A 13,989-nucleotide genomic window follows, 5' to 3' on the forward strand; every position below is an offset into this window, starting at 1 on the left:
GACAGAGATGCCTAAATTCCATCTAAGCTTCACTTTAAGCATCAGCATCCCAGGCCGGCCCCCACGCGCTGATGTGGCTGCCACCCTCCATGCGGCGTCACTGCTTTGGTGGGCGACCAGCTCCAGGGCCTGCCTGCTGGTGCCTGAAGTGGAGCTGCTCGCGCTCCCCATGGGCTGAGGCCAGGCAGAGACCCAAGAGGGGCTAGAACCCCCAGAACCCAGAGCGCAGCTGCCGACTGAGCCGGGTGACGCAGTGGGGTGGCAGGCAGCCTGGCAGAGCTGCAAATGTGTGTGCTGTCTGCTGGTTCCCTACACATAGACCTGGAGAGAAGCCACAGGAGAGTCCTTTAATGTGGGAGGGGACAGACGGCAGCACCTTGGTGCTGCGAAAGGCCCCTCGCCATTTTGGAGCAACTGTCTCCATTGAACCCGTCCAGCACACGCTGCCCTGGGGAGATGGTCATGCTCACGCCTCCTTGCTGTCCTCTCCAGCGCTGTGGTGGGGCAGATCCCACTAGCGAGCTGGGCTTTGGGAGCCACAGCTCCCCTCCCGCTTGCTGTGCCCAGCATGCCACCAGTCATGGCCCCAGCGCGGCACAAGGAGCCCCTCCGGCGAGTGGAGCAACACACAGACAGGACTCCCTGCCATGGGGCTGCACCTACCGAACACGCTGGCAGAACTGGATCACGGCTTGCTCCTGTTCCCGCGTCTCAATGGAGCCAGGCCGCAGCCGCCGGATCTCCCGGATGGCATCGCCGCCACTCATCTTCTGCACCTTCGCCAGGTAGCAGGCCAGCATGGTGCCCGTCCGGCCATGTCCCAGCATACAGTGCACTGCCACAGCCTGGCCGACAGCACCGTACCATCAGCTGGCAGCAGCACAGAGGGATGCAGGTGTCCCTGCTGCAGCCCCCTCCCCTGCTCCCCAGTTCCTTGGTGTTACAGGTGTTGCTTCCCTTGGCATTACCCCCTTGGTGTAACCTCTCCCACTTCCCCCCCCCCCCGCCCCGCGGTGTCACCCCCTCAGTGGCTGCCTCCCCAGTGTGATGTACCCCCCGCCATACCTCGCCACGGGCGTTGGCCTCCTCCACCAGCTGCAGGAAGCTCTGTATCTGCCCGGGTGTCGGGGGGCTGAAGTCGGGCACGCGGAGCCGGTGGAGCTGGATGGCGGGGCAGCAGCCATGGTGCGGGGGTGCCCGCTCCGATAGCGACACCAGGTGCCGCACGCCCTGGCTCAGCAGGAACCGGTAGTGCCCTGCTTCCCGCGGCATGGCCAGGCCCGCAAGTCGCCCCTCTGCCACCCACGAGAAGTTGGGGGGCTCAGACGCCCCCATTGCCTGCGGGGACCGGCACTGTGGGCCTGCGCCACCATGTTCCCTGGGGACAGGGCTGCTCTGGGAACCCCGGCGAGGCCAAACCCCTGGGAGACCATTGCCAGGCCCCCGGGAACCCCTGCCAGGCCCCCCAGGAGACCATGGCCCGACCACCCAGGACCCCCAGGTCAGGACCGCTGGCCAGGCCCTTCGCACCCCAGTCCAGGCCCCCTCGGAGCCCCTGGCCTGGCCTCCAGGGCCCCCAGTACCAGCCCCCTGGAGAACGTGGCCAAACCCCCTGGGACTGTCAGCCAGACCCCCAGTTCCGTCCCCACCAGAGACCACGGCCGGGCCCCCAGAACCCCCCGGTTCAGGCCCCCCGAGATGGCCAGGCCCATCGCCCCGGCCAGGCCTGGCCCCCCCGCACCGGCCGGAGCACCCCGTAGGCCGCACCGCTCGCACCCGGCCCCCGCGGAGCCCTGCACCGGCCCGGCCGCCCCTGCAGGCCGCCCCCAGCAGGCCCGGGCCCCTCCCGCCCCGCCGTACCAGGGAGGCCGCGCGGTGGCGGAGCGGGGCCCGCGGGGCGTCTGCAGAGAGCGGCGGCGCGGCCGGGCAGGGACCGTCGCTAGCGGCGGGGCCGCGCCGGCCGCCGGGACGCGGGACTGCGCCCTCGGGGCTCCGGGACACGGGGCTGCCCCTCCCGGCCCCCTTCCGTGCCCGTGTCCGTCCCCCAGCGCTGGGCAAGGGAGTGGCCCCGGGACGGGAGCGGGGCCCGGGGCTGGCGGCCGCCCCTTTCCCCGGCTCGTCCCCCTACCTTTTCTCCTGCCAACCCTCCCCCTAACGAGTTTTCTGAGCCCGAATTAATTACCTGAGCCACGCCGAGCTTTGGTGGGCTTCAATTTGCCCGGCAAAGACCATTGCTGCTTTTCAAACCATTTTTTTCTCATTTATGCAATGCCAGGTGGCTTTGGGGAGGGGTTACACAGCGGGGGTGGGGTTGACACGGCAGAGGGGGGGACACAGCAGAGAGGGGGGGGGGGAACACAGCGCGGGGGGGGGGGCACAGACCCCATGGCAATCACGGCTCACCCAGCGCTTGCTGGCCACTATGAGTGAGAGGACAGGAGTGCACCAGCCCCACGCCATGCACCAGGCATCAGGCCTTCAGGTACACCTCGCCCATGATCTTGCAGAGGAAGTTTCTCCATCCGCAGATGGGGGCTTCATCTGGGCTGTCGTGCATGGCCGCTATCACCCCTGAGGTGGAGAACTCCGTGTCCCACACACATGGCCGAGATTTCCCCCATGAAGGACTGCTGGGCATTGAAGCTGCCCCGAAGGCATCCTGTTTCTGCCCCAGCATGATGGCCACCTCTGCCTCCACTGCGAAGCCCCTCTGCAGCCCTTTGCAGGGACAGGGCTTCCTGTTGAACCAAAAGCCCATGATGCTGGTGGTGGACTCCCAGCTGGCACAGATGTGCTTGCTCACTGAGATGCTTTTGGGGATGCTGAAGGACACAAACCTGATCCCACGTAGAGCTGGTACTTGCCAGGCTTGTCTTGAAGAGGAGGATCTCACTACTGCTCCCCGCTGCACCTTCTGCTCTCCCCATGGGGCCTGGAGCGGGCCCTGGCGCAGCCCCTCCATCCCTACCTCATGGGGCAGCAAGGCTGAAGAATGCTGCGAGAGCTAGGAGGCAGAGCCACAGTTACCCCATGGCACTGCCGAGCCTGGCCGCTGGCACCTCCGTGGTGAGGGGAGCCACCGTGCCATGGCCCTGGGGCTGCTCAGGGTCTGTGCCAGGGTGAGCATGGCTATGCAATGGTCACGTTCGCCCATGACCTTCATCCCTAAGCACCCGGTGGCACCAACCCACAGGGGTGTTTGGCAATCTGGTGAGGGGCCCAGGGCCAGTTTGCCTGCCCGGGAGCCTGCAGACCTAGTAGGCTGGCAGGGAGCTCGGGGACAGTGGTTGCACATGGGGACGGGCATTGGGGACAGGTGCCACATCCCCAAGGGCTTGCACCGAGCCCCTGCCTGCCTGTTCCTAATCACTTCTGCCATTTCCTGTGTGGTCGGGCAGTGCCAGAGCTGGTGGATCCACATCCTGCCCATGCAGGAGCTGGCTGCAGGGCAGCTCAGGGGGTGTGGGGAAGGGGAAAGGGTGCCCTAGGTGTTAGTGACAGGTTGGTGGTGGGTGCTGGCGCTCAGCGGGACCCTGCCAGGCTGAGTGGTGCCCCTAGCCCTCCCCAGCTCTGTCTGATCCCCGTCCCAACTGGAGCTCCCTGGCTGGGGCACGCAGATGGCACCTTCTTCTTGGCAGGTTGTAGAGGTGAAGGGGTGATGGGGACAGCAAGGGGAGAGTGGGGGCTGAGGCCGCCCCAGCCCCGGAGCCGGCTGGCTCTCATGGCCCCAGTGCTTCCCGGAGCCGGGGTTTCACCACCACGTCGCCCTTCACCTCATAGCTCAGGCTCTTCCAGGCCACGATGGCGGGCGGCAGGCGCAGGGACTGGTAGGCGGCTCGCATCTTGTCTGGGGACAGCCCCACATCCCACAGGTAGACGTCAGCCAGCTCACCCGAGAAAGAGTTATAGACATCGAAGCCACCCCCAAAGGCGTCCTGCTCCTGCCCCAGCAGGATGGCCGCCTCCACCCCCACCGTGTAGCCCCTCTGCAGCCCCTTGCGGGGCCAGGGCTTCCCGTTGAGCCAAAACTCGGCAATGCCGGTGGCTGACTCCCAGCTAGCGCAGACGTGCTCCCAATCCCCGTGGCCCTCAGGGACACGGAAGATGACGAACTTGCCCCCCACGTAGAACCGGTACTCGCTAGGCTTGGGCTTGAAGAGGAGGATTTCATTGTCCTGTGCCTTGGTGGCATAGGAGAAGAGGCTGTAGGGCCGAGTCAGGTCAGTGTAGGACCGCAGGCACACAGTGAAGTTCTGCAGCGGCTGCTCAAGCTTGGCCCTCAGCAGCACGTAGGCATCGCTGGGGTCCTTCCGGAAGACAAACACCTTTCGGTACAGGTCTGGGGGACAAGAGGGGACACAGCAGGAGGTTGGGGTGTCCTGCAGCCCTCTCCGACTGCCTCTGAGCCCTTCTCCATCCCCCCGGGGTGACTCTGCGTCCCTGACGTCCCCTCTGCCGACCCCAGCCTTGCCCCAGCATCCCCCAGCCCCGCTGACTGGGCTCTGGCATGAAGCAGAGGGCTCTGAGAGCTACTGCCGTGTCCCCGCCGGACCTGCCCCTCCCCATGCCGGCTCCTGTCCCCCGGTGTCACCCCTACCTTCCTGGGCCACGATCCCCGAGAGCGCGGCCAGGACGACGAGCCAGAGCTGCAGCCGGCCCATGGTCCCGCGTGCTGCGGTCGGTACCGGGAGAGGAGCCGCCTCGGCGCAGAGCTGCCGCCCGCCGGGTTTATGGGCCGGAGGGTGGGAGGGGAGCCGCCTCCCCCCCCCAGTCGGGTCCCCTGCAGCCCGGCCCGGGAGGAGCGATTTCACGCCATCACGCGGCCGTGCTGCAGGACCGTGGGTCACCCGCCTGCACAGGGCTCCCCTTGGAGCTGTGCCCCGGCCGCGGTCCTCTCGGCTCACTCGCCGGGAAAACCCCTGTGGGAGCGACGCGGTTTGGTCCTGGCTCGTCCGAGAGGCACCGTGGAAGCTGCCCCGACCCCTCGCCCCGATCCGCGGCTTTCGGGCACGTCCCCGGGCTCTGCTCGCCCCGTCCTGGCCAAAGGGCCGGAGCCCGAAGCCGGAGCTGTGGGCACCAGGTGGCAGAAGAACCCGCCACGAAGCCGAGCAGCGGAGGGTCCGGCAGCCTCCGGGGGTGTCCGTGTGTCCGGCGAGCGGACGAGGCCGGCGTGCAGAGCGCTGGGAGCCCTTCCCGGGTGCAGTCTGATCGGGAAGGGGGAGGATTTCGGCTGCTCCGGGCTCCGTAATGACGGTGCTGGGCTGGCTGATGGGCGGGGGGGGGGGGTCCGGGCTGGGGATGCGGGGCTGTTGCACGGGTGTGCTGGGGGAATGGAGTTGGCAGGGGTAACAGTGGGATGCTCTCAGCCACGGGTGGCCACCCCCTTTTTGGGGACAATGTGGGCTCGTTCCCCACCGAGTCAGTCCCTCAGTTTACCAGGGATGAGCTCCCAGGTCCCACAGAGCTTAGCTCAGCCAGGGCAGCTCCTTGTGCGCTGCCATGGTGGGCCCCAGACCCTGTGGGCAGGCAGGTCCCAGCCGCAGGCTCACACCCCTCCTCCAGCTCTCTGTCCACACCCGTTTCACATCCTGTGTGCCTTGTGACTGCACGCAGCCATCCCTCTTGGGAACGGAGGAGCGCGGCTTGGATGCCTCCAGCACTGGATATAAATTATCTTGCTTCCTGCTAATATACTGCAGAGCTTCATTATGAACTTTTCCTGCTAATTTGGAGGCACAAGGAGCACACGCCTCCCTCTTCCCGTCCCTTGGCCTGCAGGAGCCTAGCCGGAGATGATGCATGTCACCCCTCTGTGCTCCCCTGCACCTCCCAGCCTCTGCCATTAACCAAGCCTGGCGAGTGGCTCTAACAGACATATATATTGTATACAGTTCCCACTGGCTGATGTGGGATGTGACGCTTATCTCGGCTTGTCAGGAGGGAGTGAAAAATCCTCCTATTGCTTCACATTGCCACTGCCCTGTTTGCCCGCTGAAGTCTCCCCGTGGAGCCTGGCGGGGGCTGGGGCTGAGCCTTGAGGGTCCCTGCAGGCGTGCAGGAGCCTGGGGCTGACACCCCTTATGGGGACTTGGGGAGATGCTCGAGGCACCCCAGGGCTATCTGCATTGAGCAAATCAGAGTGTCTGGCCCCAAACGGTGGGGCTGAGACACCAAGGAAGGGGACAGAGGGAGGGGAGGCACCAAGCCTGGTGGCCATGTTGCCCTCCCCTTGGTTCTGGGGGGGAGGAGGGCATTGCCTGTGGGGCAGAAGCTGCAGGGCTGGCGGGGACACTGTGAGGAGAGGGGATGGTGCTGGGTGCCAGTGGCCAGCACGGGGCCCTCGGCTGCAGCGCCAGGAACTCAGCAGCTGCCGCTCGTGCCTGCCCTGTGGCGGCAGAGCCTGGCAGCGAGCAGTGCTGCGGGCCCCAGGCAGCAGTGCAGCACCCCCAGACCCTCGCACAGCCCCAGCACGTAGTCAAAATGCTCGAAGGTGCTGCAGGTGGGCTGCAGCAGCTGGACTTGCAGGAGAAAATCCATGGCCAGCCCCACACCGTAAGGCACCCAGAGCCCAAAGAAGAGCCAGCTCATGCAGATGCCTGGCTCCCAGCCTGCCCTTAGCTGCGGCATGGCCACCGTGGCCACCAGCAGCACTGCCGGCAGCAGCAGGAAGAGGCAGAGACAGAGGGTGAGGTGCAGCAGGTACACTGGGGAGAGGATGTCCACATTCCGGCGGATGCAGCTTGTCTCTGGGGCCGCCACCGTGCCGCTGGTGAGAGCTGCCGGCGTCGCTAGCAGTAGTGCCCCAGCCCACATGGCCACGGCCAGCCACCGGCTCCGGGGGTCCCAGCGGCACCAGGCGGTTCTGCAGGAGCTGCTGCCCACCAGCAGCCCCTGCACGAAGAGGCTCCAGTGCCACAGCAGGTGGGTGAGCTTACACAGCCCTGTGCCCAGCCGCCAGCCCTGTCCGATGCCCACTGCCACTGGTGGCAGCAGGGCAGCGAAGAGACCTGTCCCCACTGCCAGCTGGGCCACCAGCACTCGGCTCTGGGGCCAGCCCCAGGCATGGGGCCGCTTGGCCAGTGCCACCAGCAGCGCCCCAGTGCCCAGGGTGGCCGCGGCACAGGTGACAGCGAGGAAGGCAGGGGCCACGCGCTGGAAAAGGGGACAGTACTGGTTGTGGCAGGGTGCGGCGTCATAGTCCAGAGAGGTCATGTTGCTGTCATCGTAGGAGATGTTGCCCATGATCTCCAGCAGATCCAGGGAGGTTTTGCTCTCCAGGACGCTGGGGGTCTGTGAACAAGACCAGTGGGCATCAGGCAGGGATGTACCCAACGAACGGCAAGTGCCTGCAACTCAAGGCATCGCTTGAGATGTCCCCTCCGATGGGCCGCTGCTCCCTGCCATGGAGCTGCTGCCCTGCTGGTGCCGGGAGACTCATTTACAGCCCTGGTGCAGGTTGAGCAGCGCAATTTATCAGGGAGGGACATGCTGCAGGGAGAGGCTGCCTGCAGCTGATACCTCGGAGGCACGGGATTGTCCCAGGCTGGCCCCACTGTGCATGAAAGCTCAAATTTTCTTACAGCCTCAAAGGAGGGTTGCAAACCCTGCAGCAGGTGAGTGCTAATCCCACTGAGCCATCTGCAAGTGAGCATTTGCCAGCAGTGTGCATTGCGAGCTGTGGCCCCTCACCACCGTGCACTCGTGTCCCCAGCCCTCGCATCCAACAGGATGGGGAATTGCTAGGGAAAGTGGCAGGGGAGGGGAGAGGCACTCACCACCGGGATGCAGTTGCCCATGATGTGTGTCCCAGGACGGCACTTGCTCCTTTGTGTTTGGGGTCTCCAATGGGTGCTGTGCGTGGTGGCAGGTGCTCAGCTGTGTGTGCTCACTGCAGGGTGCTGTGCCCAGCGGTGCACACTCAGGGGTGCACGCTCTCTCCAATGGGTGCCGTGCACAGCAGTGCACGCTCTCCGAGAGCTGTGTTGCACAGCAGTGCCTGCTCTGCTCGCTCTCCTGTGGGCTCTGCTCGTCCCGCTTGAAAGGCAGGCAAAGGACTGCGGTAACGAGATAAGAGCTGCCTCTTTAATAGCAGCCCTCCCGGCCTGGCAATCCCCTTTGCCAGGGCCTGAAGGAAACAGGCGGGCCACCACTGCCGGTAAAGCCGGTGAGCTGCCAGCGCAAGCCTGTAATTTCTCGAGCAGGAAACAATCGCTTCTTGGCAGAAATTAATTAGGAATTGTATTTACAGGCACCCTGGCTGTGTGGATGCTCCTATTGCTGGCCTGGACTCAGGCATGTGTGGAGTGTCATCCCAGGGATGCCGACTGCGTGCAAATCTGGCTCTGGGGTGTAGGGTGGGTGTTGTGGGTGCAGGCGGCTGCTGAGGCGACCCTGTGGTGGTGCAGCCCGGGCACACAGTGCTTTGCAGCTCCCGTACAGCAAGGAAATCCACAGCCCTTCCTCAGGATACCCCACTGGGAGGCCGGATCCTGTGGGGTCACCCCATGGCATCGGGGCTGAGTCATGGGCTCCCTGGGCTGCAGTGGGCAGCAAGCCCAGCTTGGCGGGGACTGGCAGAGGCCGGTGGCACTTGGTGGCCCTCATGCCTGGTGGGAGCATCCCCAGAGGGCAGTGGTTGATGGGGGGGGGGATCAAGGGGTTGGGACTGAGGGTTACCGTCGTTTGGGGGGACTAGTAATTTGGGAGGAGCTGAGGGTCAGGCACTGGGTGTCTGCAGTGGGGGTCTGGGGGACTAGGTGGGGGGATTTGGGGGTGAAGGGGCGAGGGTCTGCACAGGGGGTCTGGGGACAGGTGGCTGCTGGAGACTGTGGTTTGGGGGCCTAAGGGGGGTGGGGGTCAAGGGCTTGAGGGGGGCTGAGGGGTTTGGCGGTCAAGCGCTTGAGGGGGCTGAGCTATGCCTCCACAGGTGCTGCGATGGGCTCAGCCGTGTCCCTCCCATGCTGTGCACCGGGGTGAGCTGTGTCCCCAACCAGGCTGAGCTCTGCCCCCTCCCCTGGCCTCGGTGCCCCTGGCTCCCCCTTGTCCCATGGGGGTCACAGCCACGACACCTCCCAGGCCCTGTCAGTGTCCGGCGCACGCAGGCAGAAGCAGAGACGCGCAGGCAGGTAACGTGTGTAATCCAGATATATTTATAGGATTATTTTCCGAGATTAGCACAGGATATTAGAAAGGTTATAAAGTCACATCAACGTTCGTTGTCTCCCTTTTATGTACATACAAGAACACAGCACAACAACACAGACCGTCCTCTGCCCTGTCCCGCTGCCACCCCACGGCATCTCCAGAGCTCCCTACAAATATGGCTTTCGTGTCTATTGAGAGTTCAGTGCCGGCCGGGAAGCAGTTGGAGCCTTGCCGGGGCTGGTGAGCAGGAGTGAACAGGCCTGGCTGCAAACGAGGGCCACAGGGTTCCGAATCCTCCTCGCTCCCCCAGTGCTGGCCCTGGCTGCATCCTGGTTTGGATGCCCTGGGCCCAGCACGGGTGACCGCAGTGGCACAGGGTGGACATGGGGCTGGAGGTCCCCTGCCCGTGTGGCCAACAAGGACCCCCAGCTTCCGAAGGGGCCACCGAGGCCCAGGGAGGTGGCTAGTGCCCTGGGCTCTCCCAGCCACGTGGTGACAGTGCCCAGCCTTGCTGGGCACCGGCAGGGAGGGGCAGGAGCCCAGTGTCCCCTCTCCCCTGTGACAGCATGTCCCTCATGTCACCACCCCAGCAGCACTGCCTGCCCCATCGCTTCTTCTCTCCCACAGCGCGGCACATCCACCATCAGCCACATCAGTGACACCACGTACCCAACCACCTCCCTGTGCTGCTGATGGTGTGTGGCGTCACCCCTGTGCTAGCATCAAGGTGTAGCTTCTCACCCCTTCGCACAACCCACATCGCCTCTTGTACTTACGACATGGTGTACCCAACCCTCCTTGACAGCCCTGACCCAGTGCACCACAGCGCTGTGCACATACAACAGGGTGCAGCCCATCACCCCCCCGTCACTTCACCCTAACACAGTCATGGTGTGGTGCAGCTCACAACTGACACCCATTGTGCCCCCACTCGTGGCTGTGTACCTGTTCCTCTTCACACCTGTGACACAGTGTATTCATCATGCCAAAAGACTCAACACTTGGTGTACCCCACCATGCCCCTGGGCTCCCAAAATGGTGTTTCCCAACACATCTCACACCGATCACACGATCTATTCATCAGGGTCTCAAACTCGCAAAGTAGTTTCCCCATCACACTCATGACATGGTGTGTCCCATCACACCTTCCACCAGCAGCACGGTGGGTGCACCATCACTGCACCCTCCACACTGTGACATGGCCCATCGCAGCCTCATGATGGTGTCCCCATCACCCCTCACACTCATCCCACCACATCTCTCTCTTCACACGTGTGACCTAGTGTATCTGTCACCCCTCACATGTGACACGGGGTCTCCATTGTCCTCGTGCCCATGGCAGCGGGACTACTGCTCCCCTGCTAAAGCCCTTTGGCTTTTGCTTGCAGACACAGCCTCGTGTTCATGCTCCCATCGCTCCCAGGACCTGTGACCCCCACAGCCATAGCAGGACAAGGGGCCCACACGGCATGAGACCCGGTCCATCCTTTGCTGACATCTGCCGCAGGCAGCGGGTCCAGCTCCAGTGCTGTCTGTGCCCGGTCCTCCCCATGCTGCATCCTGCCATGTCCCCTACTGGGTGACATCTTAAAAAGGCCAAATCCTGACTTCTTTTGCCAGGCAAAACGGTGACCACCAGCACCAGCCCTTGAAGCAGCTCTGGAGTAATGGTGCCGGGGAAAAACTGGCTACGGTTGTGCCTGCGCTGCCTTGAAAGGGCACAAACATCCCTGTCCAACCTCAGCTCCCACCTCCCTTTCCCTAGGGACCAGTTAACCCCCTTCACTCCCAGACCCCCAAGTTGGGGCTTTCTTTGTAACCATCTACGGCATGTAGACTTACAGTGAGATTAAATTGTACTTGAAAACACGTCCTTGCATTTTTATTTGAAGGAATTACGTCTATTTCATAGTGAATGTTAAAGATCTTCAGCGAAGCATCAGGTCGCACATTCATACATGCTCAGTGTGCAGTGGAGTAGTTAACAGCATCGACATCTGCAGTGTTATCTTCGGCAGCAACGGTTGCGTTCCTCGAAACGAGCTCGGAGCTACCATTGGGACTCCATGCCAACGTCCTCCTCCAAAGAGACAGGAAGGGAGGAACAACATTGAGAAAACCGCAGGTTTTCTTCACCATGTATGATGGCTTCGTGCACTTCTCTCTTGAGGTGCTAACACCCTGCTGCCTGCGTGCTCCTAACACACAATTTAGCCATGGTGAACCTAGTCACATCTGTGCACATGCCCAAATGCCACAAATGCATCACTCATTCACACCCTGTGCCTGCCTCCGAGCCGTGCCTCTTCTTCCTTGTCTGCTTGGCCCCAGCCCCCCTTCCAGCCCTGCTTGCTCTGCGATGGCTTCCCCGCGGGCGTCCTCCTCGTGCCACTCGCTCACAGGGTCTGGATGGGAGTGACACTACCTGCCCCACGGGCACCCGGTACCCCAACAGTGGAGGACACAAGCTCTTCCTCTACCTCCAAGGTGAGGTTACTGCACCACCGAGGGCTTTTGCTCCTTCCCTCCAGACAACCTGAAATTGAAGGGTGCCCAGCCAAAGGACGGCTCCTGCAAACGCCTTGTGTCCAGAGTGAGAGATGCTGGGATCCTGGGAAGCTGGAAAACCTCATCTCAAGGGTGAGGGATGGGGCCTGGCTCCCCGGGGTTGTGGGGTGTCCTGCAGATGCTGGAGTGTGCAGCCCCCTGCAGCCCCATCCTGTGGGTGTGTGGTTGGGGTGGGCCAAGCAGACCCTGGGGACATGGTGGAGAGTTGGGAAAGGTGCTTATTTTTGTCTTGGAAGAGACGGTGAAACAGGTAGGGGGTAGGGCAAGCCCCCCCAAGCCTCCTTGGAGACCCCAGAACTACCAAGACACTAAACCTGGGCATTTCAGCTGCTGTTAGCTGCATCCCTTGGAGCCGAGAAGAAACCGGCCTTTTCCAAGCTCACATCTGCCCTGGGAAGGGGCTGGGGAGGGAAGGGGGACAGACAGCTCCGAGCAGCAGACCCTGGTGGAGCCACTCTCTGCACATCTCCCAGGCCTCGTGCCATGCTGGGCTGCTTGTGCTGGGCAGCAGGTCATCTCCAGCTCAGCTCAGCTCCCGTGGTACCGCTAGCTGCATCAGCTCTGGCTGAAGTCACCCTGAGGGTCTAAATGACCTTTCCAGAGGCTCTGGATACCCCAGAGCTGGCCCAGCGAAGAGGGGGTGGCTATGGCTGCAGGCCTGCTGACTCTCCTGGCTCTGCCTGGTGCTCCTGGCACAGGTTGCTTCCTGCACTGAACATCTCAATAGATGGTTTAAATTGACGTTTCCAATCTGAGAATTTGTAAAGTTGGGGCTTTTTCTCTGGATTCGCCCCCAAACCTCTGCCCTCCCCCCTCCCGCTGGGGTGGGACCCGGGAGCTGCAGTGCCCAGCAGCTCCCAGTCTCTCTGGGGGCCTCAGCAGTTCCCACCCTGGAAGCTCACCCCCCCTTCACACATCTACTGCACGAGGACAGCTCTCCTCCTGAATGGACACTGTTCGACAAGAACCACCAAGGATAAAATCAGGGCAGGGGCCCGGGGTCACTCCCCGCTTGACCCCAGCCACGCGCCAAGACCTTGGAGGCAGAGACGCTGCCCGTCGGCGTCCTGCTCCTGTCACATCGGCCGTGCTCCCCGTCCCAGCTGAGGCTGGGGCAATCACGCAGCAGCCGAGGCCGGGGGAGCAATGGGAATGTGGGTCCCGGCTCTCGGTGGGAGGCACAGGGCAAGCATTCGTGACAGAGGGGCTGCCCAGGTGCCCCAAGCTTGCGCTAGAGCCTGGAGCTGATTTTATCCTTGGATGTCAAAGAAACCAAAATGGAGAGAAACAAAGGAAAGAGCTACATCGACCCCAGCTCAACATCCCAACCAAGGGCCCAAAGCAAAGAGCAGCCACAAAACCAAAGCAAAGGTCCAAAGGAAGAAGGAAAGTCGCTCACTCACTGGTTGGTCTGTGTTTTGTGCGAGCGCCGGTCGCAGGGATGGAGGTGCAAGCAAGCAAACGGGGCCGGGGCTTTCGCTGTTCATAGTAATAACGTTTTGTACAAGTTCAAGAAGAAGCATCATGTCTCAGGCCGGTTGCTCTCTGCTCTCTGTCCCGCCATCCCTCTGTCCGTCTGTCTGCCCGTGCTGGGCGCGAGAGAAAATCTGTTGGGTTGAGTGGGGTTTGTGGTCTGGTTTCCGTTTCCATCGGGGTCTGTTGGCTCCATTTCTCACTCTCTCTGACGACCCTAGATGAAATACTCCTTCTTGTCGTCGCCGCTGGGTTGGCCACCCTCTGCATTGATGATGGCCGTGTCAGCGTCTGGGGCATCGTCCGACCCCTTGGCCTCGTGGGTCAGGTAGGTACCTGGGTGGGGAGAGGGGGTCAGTGTCACAGGGGGACCCTGCTGGCACCCCGCTCCCACGCAAGCAGGGGAAGGCTGGGCTGCCTGGAGGGGCCCCGGCGGCAGAGTCCGAGGGGCTGGCTGGAAAGTGGAGGTGAGAGGAAAGTCCTTTGGGTTTGGCCTGAAATGGAAAAGTCACCAGTTTCCCTGGACAAGCGCTGCCCAGGGAATGACCCTCACCTGGGCTGCTCAAAGCTTTTGCACTCATCTCTAGGCAGAGGGTGAAACTGCCTCCCGCTTTGCAGGCAGCAGCCCTTGCCTGCATTTCCAGGCACATCTCCTGCCCTCCCCACCGCCTGCCCCTCCTTGCATCCCTGTCCCTATTCCACCTCAGAAAACCGGAGGCTTTCTTTGCAAAACTGCCATCCTCAAGGAGGCTCCAGCTCCCGGCTGCCCCCAGAGCTGGCACGGCATGGGGCAGAGGCAGCAGC

The 13,989-nt window shown here is 62.9% G+C and overlaps 3 protein-coding genes across 15 annotated transcripts in view; all 3 read right to left on the bottom strand.

The window, feature by feature from the left end:
* Positions 1–326: 326 nt before the first annotated feature.
* DUSP23 (dual specificity phosphatase 23) lies at positions 327–2,280 on the bottom strand. 4 transcript variants are annotated; one of them, XM_054806210.1, is made up of 4 exons: positions 2,183–2,280; positions 1,066–1,338; positions 664–845; positions 327–494 (listed from the first exon to the last, which is right to left on the bottom strand). In XM_054806210.1, the coding sequence occupies exons 2-4, from the start codon at positions 1,333–1,335 to the stop codon at positions 467–469; spliced, it is 480 nt and encodes a 159-aa protein (XP_054662185.1). In that variant the 5' UTR covers positions 1,336–1,338; positions 2,183–2,280; the 3' UTR covers positions 327–466. The 4 variants fall into 4 exon arrangements, with proteins under 4 accessions (XP_054662185.1, XP_054662186.1, XP_054662184.1 ...); XM_054806211.1 differs by lacking the exon at positions 2,183–2,280 and adding an exon at positions 1,861–2,100 and having other exon boundaries at positions 1,066–1,378; XM_054806209.1 differs by lacking the exon at positions 2,183–2,280 and adding an exon at positions 1,861–2,096.
* LOC129197596 (cell adhesion molecule 3-like) overlaps positions 2,239–13,989 on the bottom strand; it is a 33,506-nt gene continuing 21,755 nt past the window's right edge. For 5 of the 10 annotated variants that reach the window (XM_054806204.1, XM_054806200.1, XM_054806202.1 and 2 more), the window contains one exon: positions 9,127–13,521. In XM_054806204.1, the coding sequence (XP_054662179.1) occupies positions 13,403–13,521 (119 nt within the window). In that variant the 3' untranslated portion in view covers positions 9,127–13,402. Of the gene's footprint in view, positions 4,340–4,597; positions 5,140–9,126; positions 13,522–13,989 lie in introns of those variants that run through there. The other 5 variants (XR_008574351.1, XR_008574353.1, XR_008574352.1 and 2 more) reach the window with 3 other exon arrangements.
* Positions 5,421–8,037, bottom strand: ACKR1 (atypical chemokine receptor 1 (Duffy blood group)). Its single transcript, XM_054806207.1, has 2 exons — positions 7,776–8,037; positions 5,421–7,290 (listed from the first exon to the last, which is right to left on the bottom strand). Exons 1-2 carry the CDS (start codon positions 7,794–7,796, stop codon positions 6,361–6,363), a joined length of 951 nt encoding a protein of 316 aa, XP_054662182.1. The 5' UTR covers positions 7,797–8,037; the 3' UTR covers positions 5,421–6,360.

This window comes from Grus americana, chromosome 29, assembly GCF_028858705.1.
Source record: "Grus americana isolate bGruAme1 chromosome 29, bGruAme1.mat, whole genome shotgun sequence".
Lineage (NCBI taxonomy): Eukaryota > Metazoa > Chordata > Aves > Gruiformes > Gruidae > Grus > Grus americana.

Coding starts and splice junctions, on each gene's coding strand:
- DUSP23 (XM_054806210.1), bottom strand. CDS start 1,335: ATGGGGGCGTCTGAGCCCCCCAACTTCTCGTGGGTGGCAGAGGGGCGA. Junction 846..1,065: donor AGGCCAACGCCCGTGGCGAG/GTATGGCGGGGG, acceptor GCTGTCGGCCAG/GCTGTGGCAGTGCACTGTAT. Junction 495..663: donor CAGTTCTGCCAGCGTGTTCG/GTAGGTGCAGCC, acceptor GCCCCACCACAG/CGCTGGAGAGGACAGCAAGG.
- ACKR1 (XM_054806207.1), bottom strand. CDS start 7,796: ATGGGCAACTGCATCCCGGTG. Junction 7,291..7,775: donor TGGGCAACTGCATCCCGGTG/GTGAGTGCCTCT, acceptor TCTTGTTCACAG/ACCCCCAGCGTCCTGGAGAG.